Genomic DNA, 17,728 nt, shown 5'->3' with positions numbered 1-17,728 from the left:
GAAATCTGTCGACCATGAAATGGGCAGCAGGTACAAGTTTCTTACTGTCTATCTGCAGGGTTAATGTATATCAATGTATACTACTGACACTGCTACACAAGACACCTGCTTGCATTTTCGTGTTGAAAATTTCCACTTGCCCTATTGATTATATAATAGCGTTATCTATCTCTTTGGTGTTGGTAACTGTTACTAAACCATCACTGCACTTTACACATCAAGTGGTGGTGTTTGTGTTCCGTTAGAATTTGAATTATTACCTAAGATTAAATACAAAGCACCCAAAAGATGTTTAGAATATTGATTGTAAGAACACGTTTGTCTGACGTAAGAACATTGGCACTATATTATAGCCAATGACATGTTCATATTCAAACGCATTACAACAAAATGGTGCATACAATAATGAAATACATTCCGTAAGTTAAATATCGATAAATATAAAAGGTGATCACCAGACAAACACTGATTGTGCATATAACGAACATGTAGGACAATGAGAAATCTTCGTTATTACCAGAATCCACGATTAATGTGTCTTTTTTATAATAACAACGAGATTATACTGGAACATACAGCGCTTGACTAGCTGATTCGATACTCAGTGACCCATCTCATTATCATGATTTTAGTTGCCGGCTACTCACGGATAAATTAACAACACGAGGCTTCGATATGTGCATGTCGATGAAGATCATAATTCCAATCGGTTAGATACTTGTTAATATGGGTCTTAACCCGGATTTGATCTAGGTTGTTATGACGGGTGTCGTTGATTTGACCTAGATTGGTATGACGGGTGTCGTTGATTTGACCTAGATTGGTATGACGGGTGTCGTTGATTTGATCTAGATTGGTATGACGGGTGTCGTTGATTTGATCCAGATAGATATGACGGGTGTCGTTGATTTGATCTAGATTGGTATGACGGGTGTCGTTGATTCGACCTAGATTGTTGTGACGGGTGTCGCTGATTTGATCTAGATTGTTATGACGGGTGTCGTTGATTTGATCTAGATTGTTATGACGGGTGTCGTTGATTTGACCTAGGTTGTTATGACGGGTGTCGTTGATTTGACCTAGGTTGTTATGACGGGTGTCGTTGATTTGATCTAGATTGTTATGACGGGTGTCGTTGATTTGACCTAGATTGGTATGACGGGTGTCGTTGATTTGATCCAGATAGTTATGACGGGTGTCGTTGATTTGATCTAGATTGTTATGACGGGTGTCGTTGATTTGATCTAGATTGTTATGACGGGTGTCGTTGATTTGACCTAGATTGGTATGACGGGTGTCGTTGATTTCACCTAGTTTGTTATGACGGGTGTCGTTGATTTGCCCTAGATTGTTATGACGGGTGTCGTTGATTTGACCTAGATTATTATGACGGGTGTCACTCCCGGAACACCATGTCTTATCCTCCTTCCGCTTTTTCAAATGTCCCTAGACAAACTCATATTGTTTGTTGACACATTACCCTACTTTTGTTTTTGTTTAAATTTGAATTACGCCTTCGTTGTTATCTCGTTATTCGGGTATTCTCTGTTGTTTTTCTCTAAATTTTAATTACGCCTTTGTTATTCTGTCGTTATTCGGGTAGTCTCGGTTGTTTTTGTTTACATTTTAATAACGCCTTCCTTAGTTTGTCGTTTTTCAGGTATTCTCTGTTGTTTTTAATCAGATACACATTTCCTTGAGGACATCTTGGAGTCCCAGACTTTTCCATGCCATACGGATTGTAGTTTTCAGATATTGTAGAAGACATTTTTTTTTTAAATTCTTCCCGGCTTGGGGCGAGGTGGTCAGGTATTGCACATAAAACCTCTTATCTGTTTGGAGTTTACAGTACGCAATTCAAATCAATTTCCAAGCCGATCTAAATAAGGAATTTACATATTTAGCTCATTAAGCCAAGTTATGTAAATTTGAAGGCTGTTAGATTATCCGATTTTTCTGTTGATGACATTTATGGCATTTCATTAAATAAATAGTGCATGCTAGGCACTTTTCAGATGCTGTAAATTGGACTTATTTACAAAAGCTAGCACGCATGTCGTAAACAATGATATAATCAATTAAAGTTAAGTGGCAGGGTTTTTGAATCGAGGAATTATCAGTTGTAAATTGATTATTAAGTTAGAATCATCATTCAGAATGCAGTGCAAAAACGGGAATGGCGCCTTTAAAATCGGCTTTAGAACAGAAAATAACCTATTGTATATCTATATGATATTGATTGAGGCGGATTGTGGTCATGTTATCCGATACAAAGACACAGCCTACTTAGATACTTTTATTGAGACATCCTGGGACCGAGATAATCGAAACATACATATATATGGACACACTGAAAAGTCAGTACTTTACTTTGGAAATTATGGTCAATATATGTATATATTATAGTCTCGGTACGGGTAGAGGATATCACTGGCGTCTCGGATCCCTGGACCAACAGGGGACAATTTATAAAATTGAATTCTAAAAACCACGTGAGAGCAGGGTAGTGAAACATTGGAGTGAATTGTTTGTACCTTTCTGGGATAATATTGACAAATGTTGAAGTAAATTATAATTTCATAGTCCCAATCACGACAATAATTACTGTTAATCGGGCTGATTAAAACAAATCTATAATGCTACACATAGCTTGGACGTATCGTGATATCTTGGAACGAAGTGATTTACTCAGACGTATTCTCCTTATTCGTAATTTCTACTAGGACACCAAATCTCATCCTGCTGTCCCAGAAAGGAAATGTATTTAGCTTCATAAATAAACTTAAATTACAAGACACAGTTTTTTTTATTTTTATAATTAAAAATAGTTAGATCAATTTAATTGCTGAGGAACACTTTCACTTCCACGTTTCGTAAGTTTGTTAATATTAAAATTATAATATTGGAGCCTTTAGAAATAAACCATCTCATGGGATTATAAATTCTTAGATATGAGAGTATGGCAGCAAATCACAGTAGGATACCTGACCTAGTCTGTCGAAACGGGTAAACAAGAGGCCACCTATTGAAGTGGTTTGTATGCTCGTGTAGACGTTAACCAGGTGACACCTATATAAGTGGTTTGTATTATCGTTTCGGGTTAACCAGATGACACCTATTGAAGTGATTTGTATGATGATTTGGTTAATGTCAGAAAACATATAAATTCGAGCGATAATATTTCAATAACTTTTAGCTTCACGGAATTCTTTGGCTTCATCGGATCATTACAAAGTTCAGTAAGGACATAGATTTGTCAATAAAGGCCAGAGACCTCTTCAACCATCACCATCGACTTGAGACCATCTATAAATAGGTCGATTTATGAAACATCATAGGCCCGCTTCATTAGTTTTAATGTCCTTCCTGACAACATCTGTTCAACAAAATAGCTCAGTATGAGGTTGGTTACGTAATCAATCAACCGACATTCTCTTTCACTTGGTTAATAAATATACAATATAATTTATTTCTCCTGAATAACTTGGGTTATTTACAACCATTAACTGTTTATTTGTTGTATATTTTGTATTCGTAAATTTCAACTGTCTCCCCATAGACCTTTTTGTCGTGCACCGGAAGTTACCTTTCGGTTCCTGTTTGTTCACAGTGAACAAGAAAAGGAAGATGTTATCCAGCAACCATTCCTGAATATTGCCGATCATCAACGTTTTTTTGTAGCTATTTAATGTTATACCTCACGCTTGTGATTGGTAATAGGTATATATTGGATACATTTTGTGTTTATAGCGTACTCTGAGGCCAACTCGATTTGCACTCTTCTCCTTCTATAATATAACTTTCGGTCACTCGGTTTATAGCTTTTCTGCTTCCTACCTCTTCCGTCTCGAAGCTTGAAGATTTATCTTCCAAGATTGCGGCGACTATGTTTAAGTGTGCGAGTGATGAGTTTCACTAAGGATATATGGCACATACATGCACAGGTTTGTTTCACAGTGTTTGAGAAAACTTAAAAACTTTTTTGTTTTGGGTTATGTTCTTCCGGTTTACTCGATTTACATATAACGGAATGCGATATTCTCCGAAGGTTTCTCTTCCGAGAAGAGTGCAAATCGAGTTGGCCTTAGGACTCTGTAAATATGAAAATTCAATTATCGCCTTTTTCAAACTTTGTTCCATACTGTAACGATGCTTGGCATACTTATTTTGACCTTGAATCGGTAAATAAAAGCTTATCAGATCCTAATAGTAACTGTTTTTACAAGTTTGCTTAGTTCGAGAGATTTGCATTAGTGTGTTTTACGACTGTTAATTAGGGATAAACTAATGTGTAAAGCTACCAATATCCATTTGTCGACCAAGTCGTGCTACTCACATATAGATGATACTGGACACGTAAACGAAAACACTTTATAGTAACTTTACTCTGCATGGCGTTTGCATAGTCCGAGGTATTGATAATAACGGTGATTTACGATTAGTTAAATACAGCTTATAAAAATTGTGCTGTTGCAGTAAAAATTCTACCAAATATCAGTTTTAATAAATCAATTCAATAATAATACACAACTCATATTTGTTATATGGCATTGGCGTGGTTAATGAATCCCATATTTAGACATTTATATAACATTTAATTTTCCTCAAGGCTATTTTCGTTACACGTGATCATGTTCTACAATGAACTTTGCATTCGGAGAAACTAACTGACAGGAATCCTCCCAAACACAGAAATGTCAATATAAAAGGGCAATGTTAGGAGGAGCTGCACCAAGAGGGCATACCCAGGGGCAGATCGTAGAGGGGCGAGAGGGGGAGCCTTGGGGAGCCAGTGGAGGAGAATTTGGTGTTGCTCAATCAAAAGTCTCGGCGAATGTGTGCCAGAGTATTCAGGTATTGATTATGCCGTCCCAATTGATAATTGTTGGGGACACAGTGGTCAACTTGACTCTCAATCATTCAGGCTAAGATATAAGGGTCTGAATATACCAATTTAGTTATTCTTCCTCAAATAAATCAAGAGTTGCTTAATCCCCAGACCTAGAGCCTAGTTTATGGCGTCTTTGTGTTGAAACAAAAAGGAACTAACAACAAAGTTAAATCAAAAGAGGCTTGGACGAGTGTTATCATTTACGCTGCAATATATACACAAAGACGTGGTAGGGGACAGGAAATGTAAAAGTGTTTGTCTATTGTCAGGTTGGCAGCACAATCTTCAAGGAAATGGGACAGAAAAAATGTTGACGATCAATTCCGTACCCATCAAGCACGTCAGCCCGATAGGTCATGGGGAGTGGTTGTTTGGGATTATGGTAGGACTTGTATGACAACTGGTATATCGAAGGCTTCCCACAGAAAAAGAAAAACAACAACAACAAACAAACGAACAAAAAAAAAAAAAACCTGTTGTGGTCATTACTACAAACTTTTTTCGTTTGATTTAATAATTGATTTAACTGAAATATACATAATCTTTTGTGACATATCACATAGAATTTGGAAATATTAGAAACAACCACCACATCTTTCAAATGAAGGAAGAAACATTTTGACTTTATCCTAAATCATTGAAATCCGAATGTCATCACGAATCAAATGGAATGACATTTTCTTTAAGTCACGTTAACCATATAGTTAAAGACAGTATTTCTATTTATGTTTGTGCTGTCTCGATAAAATCTGTTTCTAAAATGGTTTGTAAAATTAATGGAATGCTTGTCAAATAAAATACTGTAAATATTGGCATGCTGCTAAAAGCAGACGCAATGAGTTTGTATATGGTATCAGTTATTCATGAATCGGCTGGCAAAGACATGTAATTATGATGCTCATCCGCTTCTCAAGACAAATATGGCTGGTTTGTTTGCAAATAAACAAAGAATCAAACGGACATTTCTAAACATGTTATCTATAAATCATTATTGTTTCCTTGGAAACATTTAATTGTCACCAATAGCAGTTGATGTTTGGTTTTACCCTTGAACGACCTAACAGAAGCTATAGACGGCTTCCTTCGCGTGCGATAAGCATGCGTGTAGTAATTGTAAGATTGCGGTATATTCTTATTTTATCATGATAGCACGTAACTGGTGCCGACTTTATAGTGTTGCTTCACTGAAACATACTGGAGACTTTTAAACAAGCTAGAAAATATCCCAATATAACAAAAACACCTTAACTGAACAAAACTATCATTACTGAACAAAAACATCCCCATGAAGAAAAAAAAAAAAAACACAAAAAACACAAAAAACAACACTTAACTGAACAAAAAACATCCTTATTAGACCAAAACACACTAACAAAAAAATCCATCATAAACAAAAACACATCTACTGAACAAATACATCAGTTTCACGATATCATTGGTACATATACAAATGTACGAACTTGACATGCTATTAAATCAAATATATTTAAACACGTAATGTGTCAACAGAAACAGACTGAGAGGTGATACAGAATGTGAGTGAAAACAATTGTTATGACTAGTTAACTGAAATGTACTGTACCTATATCATACCATGGAGCTCCGCCATTTTGGAATAAAATGAACTGCAAATCACTTACCTCGACAATAGTGCCAAGACTATGATATTTGCATTTCGTGCTATATGCTACTTCACCGCTCGGTTTGATACCTTCATATGCCTCCCAGCAACAAATTTTAAATAAGGATCTTAAACTTATTTCAAATTATGAGTAGGGTATAGTCACTTAGTTTCCAGTAATGCAGTACCGTTGTCGTGAATAAGTGATTAGCTGCATTATCCAAATGACAATTTCAGTTCTAGTTCTCACAGACATTGTATCAGTTGCCGTACAAAACTGTATTGTGTTTGACTAGTGTTTCAGTCTTTATTTTACGATGTCATTAGAATTGTCTGATTGAATCATCTTACTTCACTTTTAAATATTGGTATCTGTTTTTTAAAGACACGGGCGTTTTATTTGTGAGTGGAGTTCTACCTTTTAAATACAAAATGTACAATATGATATATACAATAGGAAAAGGCGAAGAACTTTTTCTTGGCAAAGTACTCGCATGTTTGACGCAAGCTATAATTGTTCATGTAATTAACATCTATCATATCGTTTTGCGAATTTATTGTTATCTCGGAAATAGTGAAAAATAAAATTCATCAAAAATAGTTACGGTATTTCTTTGCTAATTACTTTTTAACGCTGTAGATTAGGTAACAAGCGACTTCAAAATCGTCCGTGAACTTAAAATAAAATTACGTATCAGCATGATGTCTTCCATAAGCTGTTACACAAGGTTAATGAAACATGTATCATTGACACAATATAATCAAGAAAGGAAACATGAGCAAATGGGTCACGCGAGCGCGTGGATCATTTTCACCGATCTATATTAATTTAGTATACCCTTTTAACTCCAGGCACTACTCTGGAGCGCCTTATTGTTTTATATTAAGTTATTTATAGGACATCATGTTGAACCCATCTTTCTTTGCTTTGACATATAACTTAATTTGCCAAAGGGTCTCTGACAGGAACATTTTTTTTTGCCCAAGAACCGATTTGACCAAAACCAGGTCTTATTTGTAGCAACCTTACAGACAACCCATGAGGTACGAATCAAAAGGTCCTAAGGGCCTGTGTTATGGCCTACTAGGTTTTGCCCACCAAAAGTGTAGGACAGTGTATTTTTCATATAAAAAACTATCAACATTAATGTTGTATGCTGTCAAATGATCTTATATTTTCAGGAGTATTATTGGCTGTAAATATGAGCTTCCATGTGTTTATAAATATTACACAATGAATATGTAACACAAACAAAAACTGTTCAAATATTGAGGTACCTATTTAGCTATGTCAAAAATTTAAGGAAGCGTAACTACCTTTTCAGTTCATGTACACCACCAATCTTTTTAAATGCTTTTGCCTTTTATGTTGAGTAATCACGGTCAGAATCGCAAAAAAACCCAACAACCTGACAATTTGTCATCTAAACGTCAAGTTGTGGGAATGTCTATTTCAAGAAATAAATACAATAATTCCAGTGCTATATACGTCTTGAATAATTAAACACAAAAACCAAAGTACAAAGATGTAATTCATTTTGAAATATGTTCATAAAGTCGTCAGTTATGGCCAATGAAGATCTTGAGCTGATGGTAAGACATTATGACTGAAATTTCTAAATTATAAAGATTTTAGCATTTTATGCACACTTTTAACTATTGTCAAGTCTTCATGGAAGCGTTACACCAACTTTCGGTTTTTGTACACACAAAAAATAAAGAAAAGAAAAAAATGAAATTATTTGGCACACTTCATGAGTGATGATTCCGGAAAATCATGAATCGGAAAAGTTATCATTTTAAAATCAAATTTTGATAAGGACACTTTCTTTCAAACAATCCATTTGCACATAGGTTTACATTTATGTATGTGTAATTATCAAACATTCGTTATCGATTAAAAATCTCTTCATACACATATAGTGATCATTTGGATCCGATGTATTTGTACTACTGTACATTATTACATAATAATAACAATGCTTGTAAAATAATAAAGTTTTGCGATCAGAATCATAAATTATTTCAGCATTTTTTTAGGTGTTCCTTTTTCATGGAGGTCATTACCCATTTCCGGCGTTTGCACACCAATCTTGTGATGCGACTTTCTTGGTTGACTATAGTGGGAAGTTAGATTGCTGTGTGATCAGTGCCAATATTCAATTGGACTCGATCGATTCCATTGGACAGTTTATTAATAATTTCTCAATTAACTCAACATCACATTAACACAGTTATCATTACAGATGACCTTTCAATAATACCGACCTACGATTATTAAAAACTTACAAAACTAAATAATGCTATAAGTTAACATGCATACGAGTTTTTAACATCATGCTTAACAGATTGTGTTTAGCATAGCCCCTCTAATTGCTGCATTGTCTGAAAATAGACCTTCCAGCAATTTGATCTAGATTTAGATGACAAACTTATCTCTTTCTGATTTTTCACAGGCTCCTGGGGCCTTTTGATTTTTTAAACTGACCTCACGGGTTGTCTCCAAGGCTGCTACAGTTAACACCTGGCTTTGGGTAAATCTTCATTATTCCTGTAAGTGGTCCTTAAAAAATAAATGTGTCCAGTATAAAAAAGCATCATACTTCAAGCGACAACTGAAGCATTGCTGTAATAATCTCTGTCGGAAAATATCATAATTTATAGAACATCTTACGGTGTAGTATATCGCTATATCTTAAACCAATTTCACCATTTATCAGAAGAAACCACCGTGTAATCAGCAAGCAATATACAGTTATAGTCGCTTTAATGACAAGCTATCATGATAATTATCCGTATATTAATGGTGCATGTTATCATATATTTCAAGGCTATGCGCAGTGTGTATTGCGGTATTGCGAATATCTAAAAGCAAAACATTGTCACAATCTACAAAATCACAAATTCCGATTACCAAGTTTGTATCGCACAGCCACTGTTTGATGTATGTGTATTGAAATCTCTAACAGCATGTTTGGCTTGCCTTAGTGGAATTCAGAAATGCAGTAAGCCCAAAATAATAAACAGAACTGTTAGCTAATTAAAAAAAATGGATATTCAATGAATCAAATTTTGAGGAGCTGTCCGTAAAACTATGCCAATACTGTTTCTCAAAAGTGTTTACCTGGATTGGTGTCACTTGACCTATCAGAATATAACCGACCTGAGCGGTAGGTAAGATTGTGTAGAACAACAGAATGAAACAAATCTATGTTGAAGCTACAGTTGATGATTGACATTTATAAAAAAAAAATATCATAGTACATTGTATAATTTACATAATTAGTCTGAGGCATGTAGAAAGATCACTCTATAATTACACATAAAAAGTTAAGCCAATGTGCAAACATCTAGAGAGACGATTTCAAATCTGTCTTCCGTTTAAAGAATGGTTAGTTTTTTAAACGTCATCAATTGAAGGTTAAGGTGGACTTTTATTACCGTAGATTTGTCATTCAGGTAATGGGACTGATGTGATGATCAATCTTGTTTAATATCCTGGAAAACCAGACGAGCAGCCACTATCTATCCCTCGACGATTAGTCACCTTCAATGACTGCATCTCAGCATAGTGACTACAGCGTATCATAGTGACTACAGCGTATCATAGTGACTACAGCGTATCATAGTGACTACAGCGTATCATAGTGACTACAGCGTATCATAGTGACTACGCTTATCATTGTGACTACATCTTATCATTGTGACTACAGCTTATCATTGTGACTACAGCTTATCATTGTGACTACAGCTTATCATTGTGACTACATCTTATCATTGTGACTACAGCTTATCATTGTGACTACAGCTTATCATTGTGACTACATCTTATCATTGTGACTACGGCTTATTATAGTGACTGCATCTTATCATAGTGACTACGGCTTATCATTGTGACTACAGCTTATCATAGTGACTACGGCTTATCATTGTGACTACAGCTTATCATAGTGACTACGGCTTATCATAGTGACTACAGCTTATCATTGTGACTACAGCTTATCATTGTGACTACGGCTTATCATAGTGACTACAGTTTATCATTGTGACTACAGCTTATCATTGTGACTACAGCTTATCATTGTGACTACATCTTATCATTGTGACTACAGCTTATCATTGTGACTACAGCTTATCATTGTGACTACAGCTTATCATTGTGACTACATCTTATCATTGTGACTACAGCTTATCATTGTGACTACAGCTTATCATTGTGACTACATCTTATCATTGTGACTACGGCTTATTATAGTGACTGCATCTTATCATAGTGACTACGGCTTATCATAGTGACTACGGCTTATCATTGTGACTACGGCTTATCATTGTGACTACAGCTTATCATTGTGACTACAGCTTATCATTGTGACTACAGCTTATCATAGTGACTACGGCTTATCATTGTGACTACAGCTTATCATAGTGACTACGGCTTATCATTGTGACTACGGCTTATCATTGTGACTACAGCTTATCATTGTGACTACAGTCTTATCATGTGACTACTTATCAGTGTGCACTTATCATGTGACTACAGCTTATCATTGTGACTACAGCTTATCATTGTGACTACAGGCTTATCATTGTGACTACAGCTTATCATTGTGACTACAGCTTATCATTGTGACTACAGCTTATCATAGTGACTACGGCTTATCATTGTGACTACGGCTTATCATTGTGACTACGGCTTATCATAGTGACTGCATCTTATCATAGTGACTACGGCTTATCATTGTGACTACAGCTTATCATAGTGACTACGGCTTATCATTGTGAGTACAGCTTATCATTGTGAGTACAGCTTATCATTGTGACTACATCTTATCATTGTGACTACGGCTTATCATAGTGACTACGGCTTATCATTGTGAGTACGGCTTATCATTGTGACTACAGCTTATCATTGTGACTACAGCTTATCATTGTGACTACAGCTTATCATTGTGTTTACGGCTTATCATTGTGACTACGGCTTATCATAGAGACTACAGTTTATCATTGTGACTACAGCTTATCATTGTGACTACAGCTTATCATAGTGACTACGGCTTATCATTGTGAGTACGGCTTATCATTGTGACTACAGCTTATCATTGTGACTACAGTTTATCATAGTAACTACAGCTTATCATAGTAACTACAGCTAATCTTGTGACTACAACTTATCATAGTGACTACAGCTTATCATTGTGACTACAGCTAGTCATTGTGACTACGGCTTATAGTGACTACAGCTTATCATTGTGACTACAGCTTATCATTGTGACTACAGCTACTCATTGTGACTACAGTTTATCACAGTGACTACAGCTTATCATTGTGACTACGGCTTATCATTGTGAGTACGGCTTATCATAGTGACTACAGTTTATCACAGTGACTACAGCTTATCATTGTGACTACAGCTTATCATAGTGACTACAGCTTATCATAGTGGTAGCTACGGCTTATCATAGTGACTACGGCTTATCAGTGTGACTACAGCTTAATCATAGTGGACTACAGTTTATCATATGTGACTACGGCTTAGCATAGGTAACTACAAAGCTGTAATCATTAGTGACTACAGCTTATCATAGTGACTACGGCTTATCATTGTGACTACAGTTTATCATTGTGACTACAGCTTATCATTGTGACTACAGTTTATCATTGTGACTACAGTTGATCATTGTGACTACAGTTGATCATTGTGACTACAGGTTATCATTGTGACTACAGCTTATCATTGTGACTACGGCTTATCATAGCGACTCTTTTAAATAAGTATGGAATAGATTCTCCAAATTATTTTGCAAGAACGATATAGCGATCGGGAGTTTTTTTTCATATCCTCTAAGTCCAGTCCAGCCTTTCTCCACGTGGTCTATATTGATCTGATACGATGTACAAGCAAGGATAATATTCTTCCCCTCCATGACTATGGTAATGGAAAGCTTCCGTACTTCAACGTATATTTTATATTTACAGATGTACAGAGACAAGCAAGATTCATTTGTATAGTTCATGATTGTCTTGGGCAACATGCTCGGGGTTACTGGTAAGGATTCTTTTGAATGTTTATCATCATCGAATATGATATCAGCAGTCATAGAAAACAACCATTGTCCAAATGTCCATGCGGAAAGAGAATCAATGCATTGTCTGAATACACTACAACAATGGTATGTCCCTTCAGACCGCGTGGTATAATGGCTTCGCCTTTCAGATGTATTAACTTTTTAGTTAGTCAGAATACCTGTGTATAGTTAGTAATACTATCCGCTCGGTGATTAACTTCTTTCTAATATATTTCATTTCATTTCAAAATATTTCATTCAATCAAGCATTTGAATTATTTACATACAATATTTCATAATAGAGATAGATTTTAGATATACAAATGGATTGGACAACAGGCTAAGCCTATACAGGTCCTTTCCGTACTTCCGTTATTATAAATATTATTAATAATTTTAGTGGTTAGTTGTATTTCTAATTATGCAACGATATAGTAACATGGAATGCGTATTATCAATTAATGGAGGAAAAGAAAGATCATAATTGAGAGGAAAGGTTTGCTTTATAATAGAGAAGATAATTCTTAATACATTTGTGTATATATATACTGTATGTATAGATATTTTTCTACGCATGTCTTTGATTGATTGGGTCTGCATTTTCATCTCTCTGCTTTTTTTGTCTCTGAATATATGTGAACTGCTTAATTTTCTTAAATACTTTGATCCCTTTGCAATAACATTGTACAAAATTTACATCTGAGATAAATCAATACACTTCAACAAGATACTCAGCGCCGCCTCCAGCAGAGGCTGAAACAACTATTTATTAAAAGAAAATCGTATGAATGTCAATAACTAAGAATTGTTTAAATGAAACAGTTAGCAATATTTCCAGAGACAAGGATATCATCAAAGAATCAAGATGTACGACAATATTTGATTGCATAATGTACCCTGTGTTGAGGATTACAGGCGCTCTATTGCAAAAGGTATCCAAAACATATCCAAAATTGTAAATAATCTTTAACTTCCTTTTACTATTGATCTATTTCTTGGAATTATAGTGACAAATATTCATAAACAAATTAACAGTTTTATAAAAGTTGAATTAAATTCTGTATTATCGTCAAAAGCGATATCTGGATTGTAATTTCCGAGTAATAACCGAAAACAAAAATAACTCTGTTAATCAGAGATACGGTTTCTTGAAACCTCTTGGTGTAAATCACTATGGTTTTGCTGATAGTACACGTTTCTTTATACAAATTGACGTAAAACACTCATCAAGAGGAATGATAAATTCAGTAGGATTACGTCATCAAGGAACACCCTAAGTGGACAATTTCCTTATCGGATTCATCAAAGAATGATTTTAGATTTAATTGCAGGATCCTGTCGTTATTACTTCGAAATTGATATTCAGTAAATCTGGAAATCATGCAGTGTTGCAAAATAAAAATATTAATATTGAAGATGTAATAGCCATTAAATTGTCATCAGATACCGTTGATATTAGAATACGGAAATTTTTGCTTTTCAATTTGATATGAAATGCTATTTATAATCGTTTATAATGAGCGTCATTAACTGAATCTGTCTTGTATTCAGTGGTAATTGCTCTTACATACAATTTTATGGCCGTTGTCGCGTTTTTATAAGGATCTACTTCAAATCCTTGTGTAGAAAACAATTGCTTGTATGCTCCTTATATTCCTTCTGGAATACTTTCTTCGGCACTTCGCATCACTGACGAGTCCAAGTCGGACTAAACAGAAAAATGATGCAGCTTTATATTCACGAATACTTTACTGTACTGTGCTGTATTGTGTTGCGCAGGACGGTACTGTGCTGTGCTGCTGTACTGTACTGTACTGTGCTGTACTGTAGTACTGTGTTTGATTAGTTAAAATCTCATTTCTCCTTCATTTTAAAATTGATGTATTTGAGTTCAATGGCCGTTTTGATTTGTAAATCGTACATAGTAGCAAAATTGAGTATAGTATGGTATGTATATATAAAATCAAACAAGAATATTGATATAATAACGAAACTATAATTTAAAGTCCAAATCGAATTAACGACGCAAAATATAAATATAAATATTTGCAAGGAGACTCCTGTAAAAGTACAAGGAAAACAAGACCAGGTGCGCCGGCAGAGTAAGCGTCCTTTGCTTCATCGATGACAACTCTAGGTCAAAACGAAATAACGAACAAACGCAGCGAAAAGACGATGATTAACGGGGCGAAATAACGAAATGGCACATATCAGCCACCATACTAATTCTTAAAAAAAAAGAAAATTTCCGCTTGAACCATCGGTCATAAAATATGAGATTTGCAAAAAAATTATGACATAATAGGATTTTGCACAATTCTAATAAAGGTATCATTGAATTATTACAGCTATTTTTTTTTTTGATAATTATTCATGCTCATACGTCAGTCCATCGTGATTAAGCAATGCCTATTATAAATATCTGATGGTTCAAGGTAATGTGTTCTTACTAATGGGACAGAAGATATAAATGGTAGCTAAAACAGGAGGAATACATTAATTACACCCAGGTTATCTGAACGTATTCTCACTCAAGTCGATCTTTAATATATGTTGACCTTTGTTGTGTCTGCTCTAGACGTGATCGAAATGTAACACAAAGACACTTTGTATTACACATGGGACATAGCTCGTCATTTTTTTATTTGTCTTATGGACTTGTGATACCGATGCAATCTTATACAACATGATGTCCCATGACAAGCTTTAATGTGTCGGTTATAATTGCTTTTCCAGAACAAAATGAATCAAAAACGCTTAGATAATGATAGAAAGGACTGATCAGAGAATGAAATAAACGGTAAAATACGTATTAACATCTAAATTGAGCTTCTGAAAACTGTTATGATGATATATTGACCGCCGTTTTTAAAATGTGTTTATATTTCAGTGAACCTGGACTCACCTGTTAATATTTACATTTGTATGTATAAACAAAAAACAACAACACATACCAACGTGTAAATGGAACCGTAAGTTTATCACAAAATCAATAAAATAATATGTGAACACTGAGATCATTTACAAAAGGATGTAAATAATTATCAGGTGCTCCAGTGTCATTTCCTTCATTCAAAGGTTCCCTTTTTAATCAGGATACGTGATATCAATGCATTATTTTTCAAAGGTATTAATAATGTAGTGTGAAAGTCGAAAAATTCTCTTTTTGAGTAAAAGTTGATAAAAATACATCAGTAATCAGAAAAATGTCAAAGAATCCAGAAATGTTGAATTTAATTTTCTTTTGAAGTGAAGCTAATGTTAACAATGTCGGATACAGAATAGCGAGCACCAACTTCGGATACAGAATAGCGAGCACCAACTTCGGATACAGAATAGCGAGCACCAACTTCGGATACAGAATGGCGAGCACCAACTTCGGATACAGAATAACGAGCACCAACTTCGGATACAGAATAGCGAGCACCAACTTCGGATACAGAATGGCGAGCACCAACTTCGGATACAGAATAGCGAGCACCAACTTCGGATACAGAATGGCGAGCACCAACTTCGGATACAGAATAGCGAGCACCAACTTCGGATACAGAATAGCGAGCACCAACTTCGGATACAGAATAGCGAGCACCAACTTCGGATACAGAATGGCGAGCACCAACTTCGGATACAGAATGGCGAGCACCAACTTCGGATACAGAATAGCGAGCACCAACTTCGGATACAGAATAGCGAGCACCAACTTCGGATACAGAATAGCGAGCACCAACTTCGGATACAGAATAGCGAGCACCAACTTCGGATACAGAATGGCGAGCACCAACTTCGGATACAGAATGGCGAGCACCAACTTCGGATACAGAATGGCGAGCACCAACTTCGGATACAGAATAGCGAGCACCAACTTCGGATACAGAATGGCGAGCACCAACTTCGAATACAGCATAGCGAGCACCAACTTCGGATACAGAATAGCAAGTACCAACTTCGGATACAGAATGGCGAGTACCAACTTCGGATACAGAATGGCGAGTACCAACTTCGGATACAGAATGGCGAGTACCAACTTCGGATACAGAATAGCGAGCACCAACTTCGGATACAGAATAGCGAGCACCAACTTCGGATACAGAATAGCGAGCACCAACTTCGGATACAGAATAGCGAGCACCAACTTCGGATACAGAATGGCGAGTACCAACTTCGGATACAGAATAGCGAGCACCAACTTCGGATACAGAATAGCGAGCACCAACTTCGGATACAGAATAGCGAGCACCAACTTCGGATACAGAATAGCGAGCACCAACTTCGGATACAGAATAGCGAGCACCAACTTCGGATACAGAATGGCGAGCACCAACTTCGGATACAGAATAGCGAGCACCAACTTCGGATACAGAATAGCGAGCACCAACTTCGGATACAGAATAGCGAGCACCAACTTCGGATACAGAATAGCGAGCACCAACTTCGGAAGACTATAACCTCTTCTGGCTTCAAATTTAATTGCAATTCCTTTTATTACAGATATAAAATGTAAAACGTAATATAGAGACTATTTTAAGCAGGTTTTTATGATCTTGAACTTGATATACACTTGGTATGCGGCGAGAAAACAGTGACTCGTACTGCATGGTGACCTTGGTATGTAAAATATCTTCTGTACGGAGACTTTGCCAATAACCCTAGGAAGATATGTATTTTTTTTTTAAATATGTCTCTTTCCCTGTTATCTTTCTATACCACACCCAGAGGGGGGCGTTAACGGTACATATATTTTTCTCCTTCACCTGTGAATATTACATTATATTTGAAATAAGTAGAAAATACATCTGTTCTTTCTGTAGAATGTGAAAGGTAAATATCAAAACAGCTGTAGTTAGTTGTTATATGCTGATAATGTCCCGTCGTGCGATGCTTTTCCCACAAAATATTTTGAACGAGATGTTACAGTACATTTGAAATGATACTGATGGAGTAAGATACTAATGTGAAAAGTGCTAAGGTGATTTTTTTTTTTTTTTTTTTTTTGCAAAAACATTTTAAAAATTGATAAATTCAATACAGAATGTAAGATAACGTTATATTACCACGCTACTAAAGATATTGTTGCAGTGTATGAACGATGTTTTAAATCAACTCATTGGTTAGTTAAACTATGACTCACATGTCAACATGCTTTAGTAAGTC

At 35.6% G+C, this 17,728-nt stretch overlaps 1 protein-coding gene across 1 annotated transcript; it reads left to right on the top strand.

Moving 5' to 3' along the window:
* Positions 1–4,713: 4,713 nt before the first annotated feature.
* On the top strand, positions 4,714–17,078 carry LOC117322808 (uncharacterized protein PF11_0213-like). Its single transcript, XM_033877751.1, has 2 exons — positions 4,714–4,854; positions 15,858–17,078. The coding sequence occupies exons 1-2, from the start codon at positions 4,714–4,716 to the stop codon at positions 17,076–17,078; spliced, it is 1,362 nt and encodes a 453-aa protein (XP_033733642.1).
* Positions 17,079–17,728: the final 650 nt, after the last annotated feature.

This window comes from Pecten maximus, chromosome 3 (genome assembly GCF_902652985.1).
Source record: "Pecten maximus chromosome 3, xPecMax1.1, whole genome shotgun sequence".
Classification (NCBI taxonomy): Eukaryota; Metazoa; Mollusca; class Bivalvia; order Pectinida; family Pectinidae; genus Pecten; species Pecten maximus.
The sequence above is the reverse complement of the archived record's forward strand: the minus strand, read 5'-3'. Positions and strand labels throughout refer to the sequence as shown.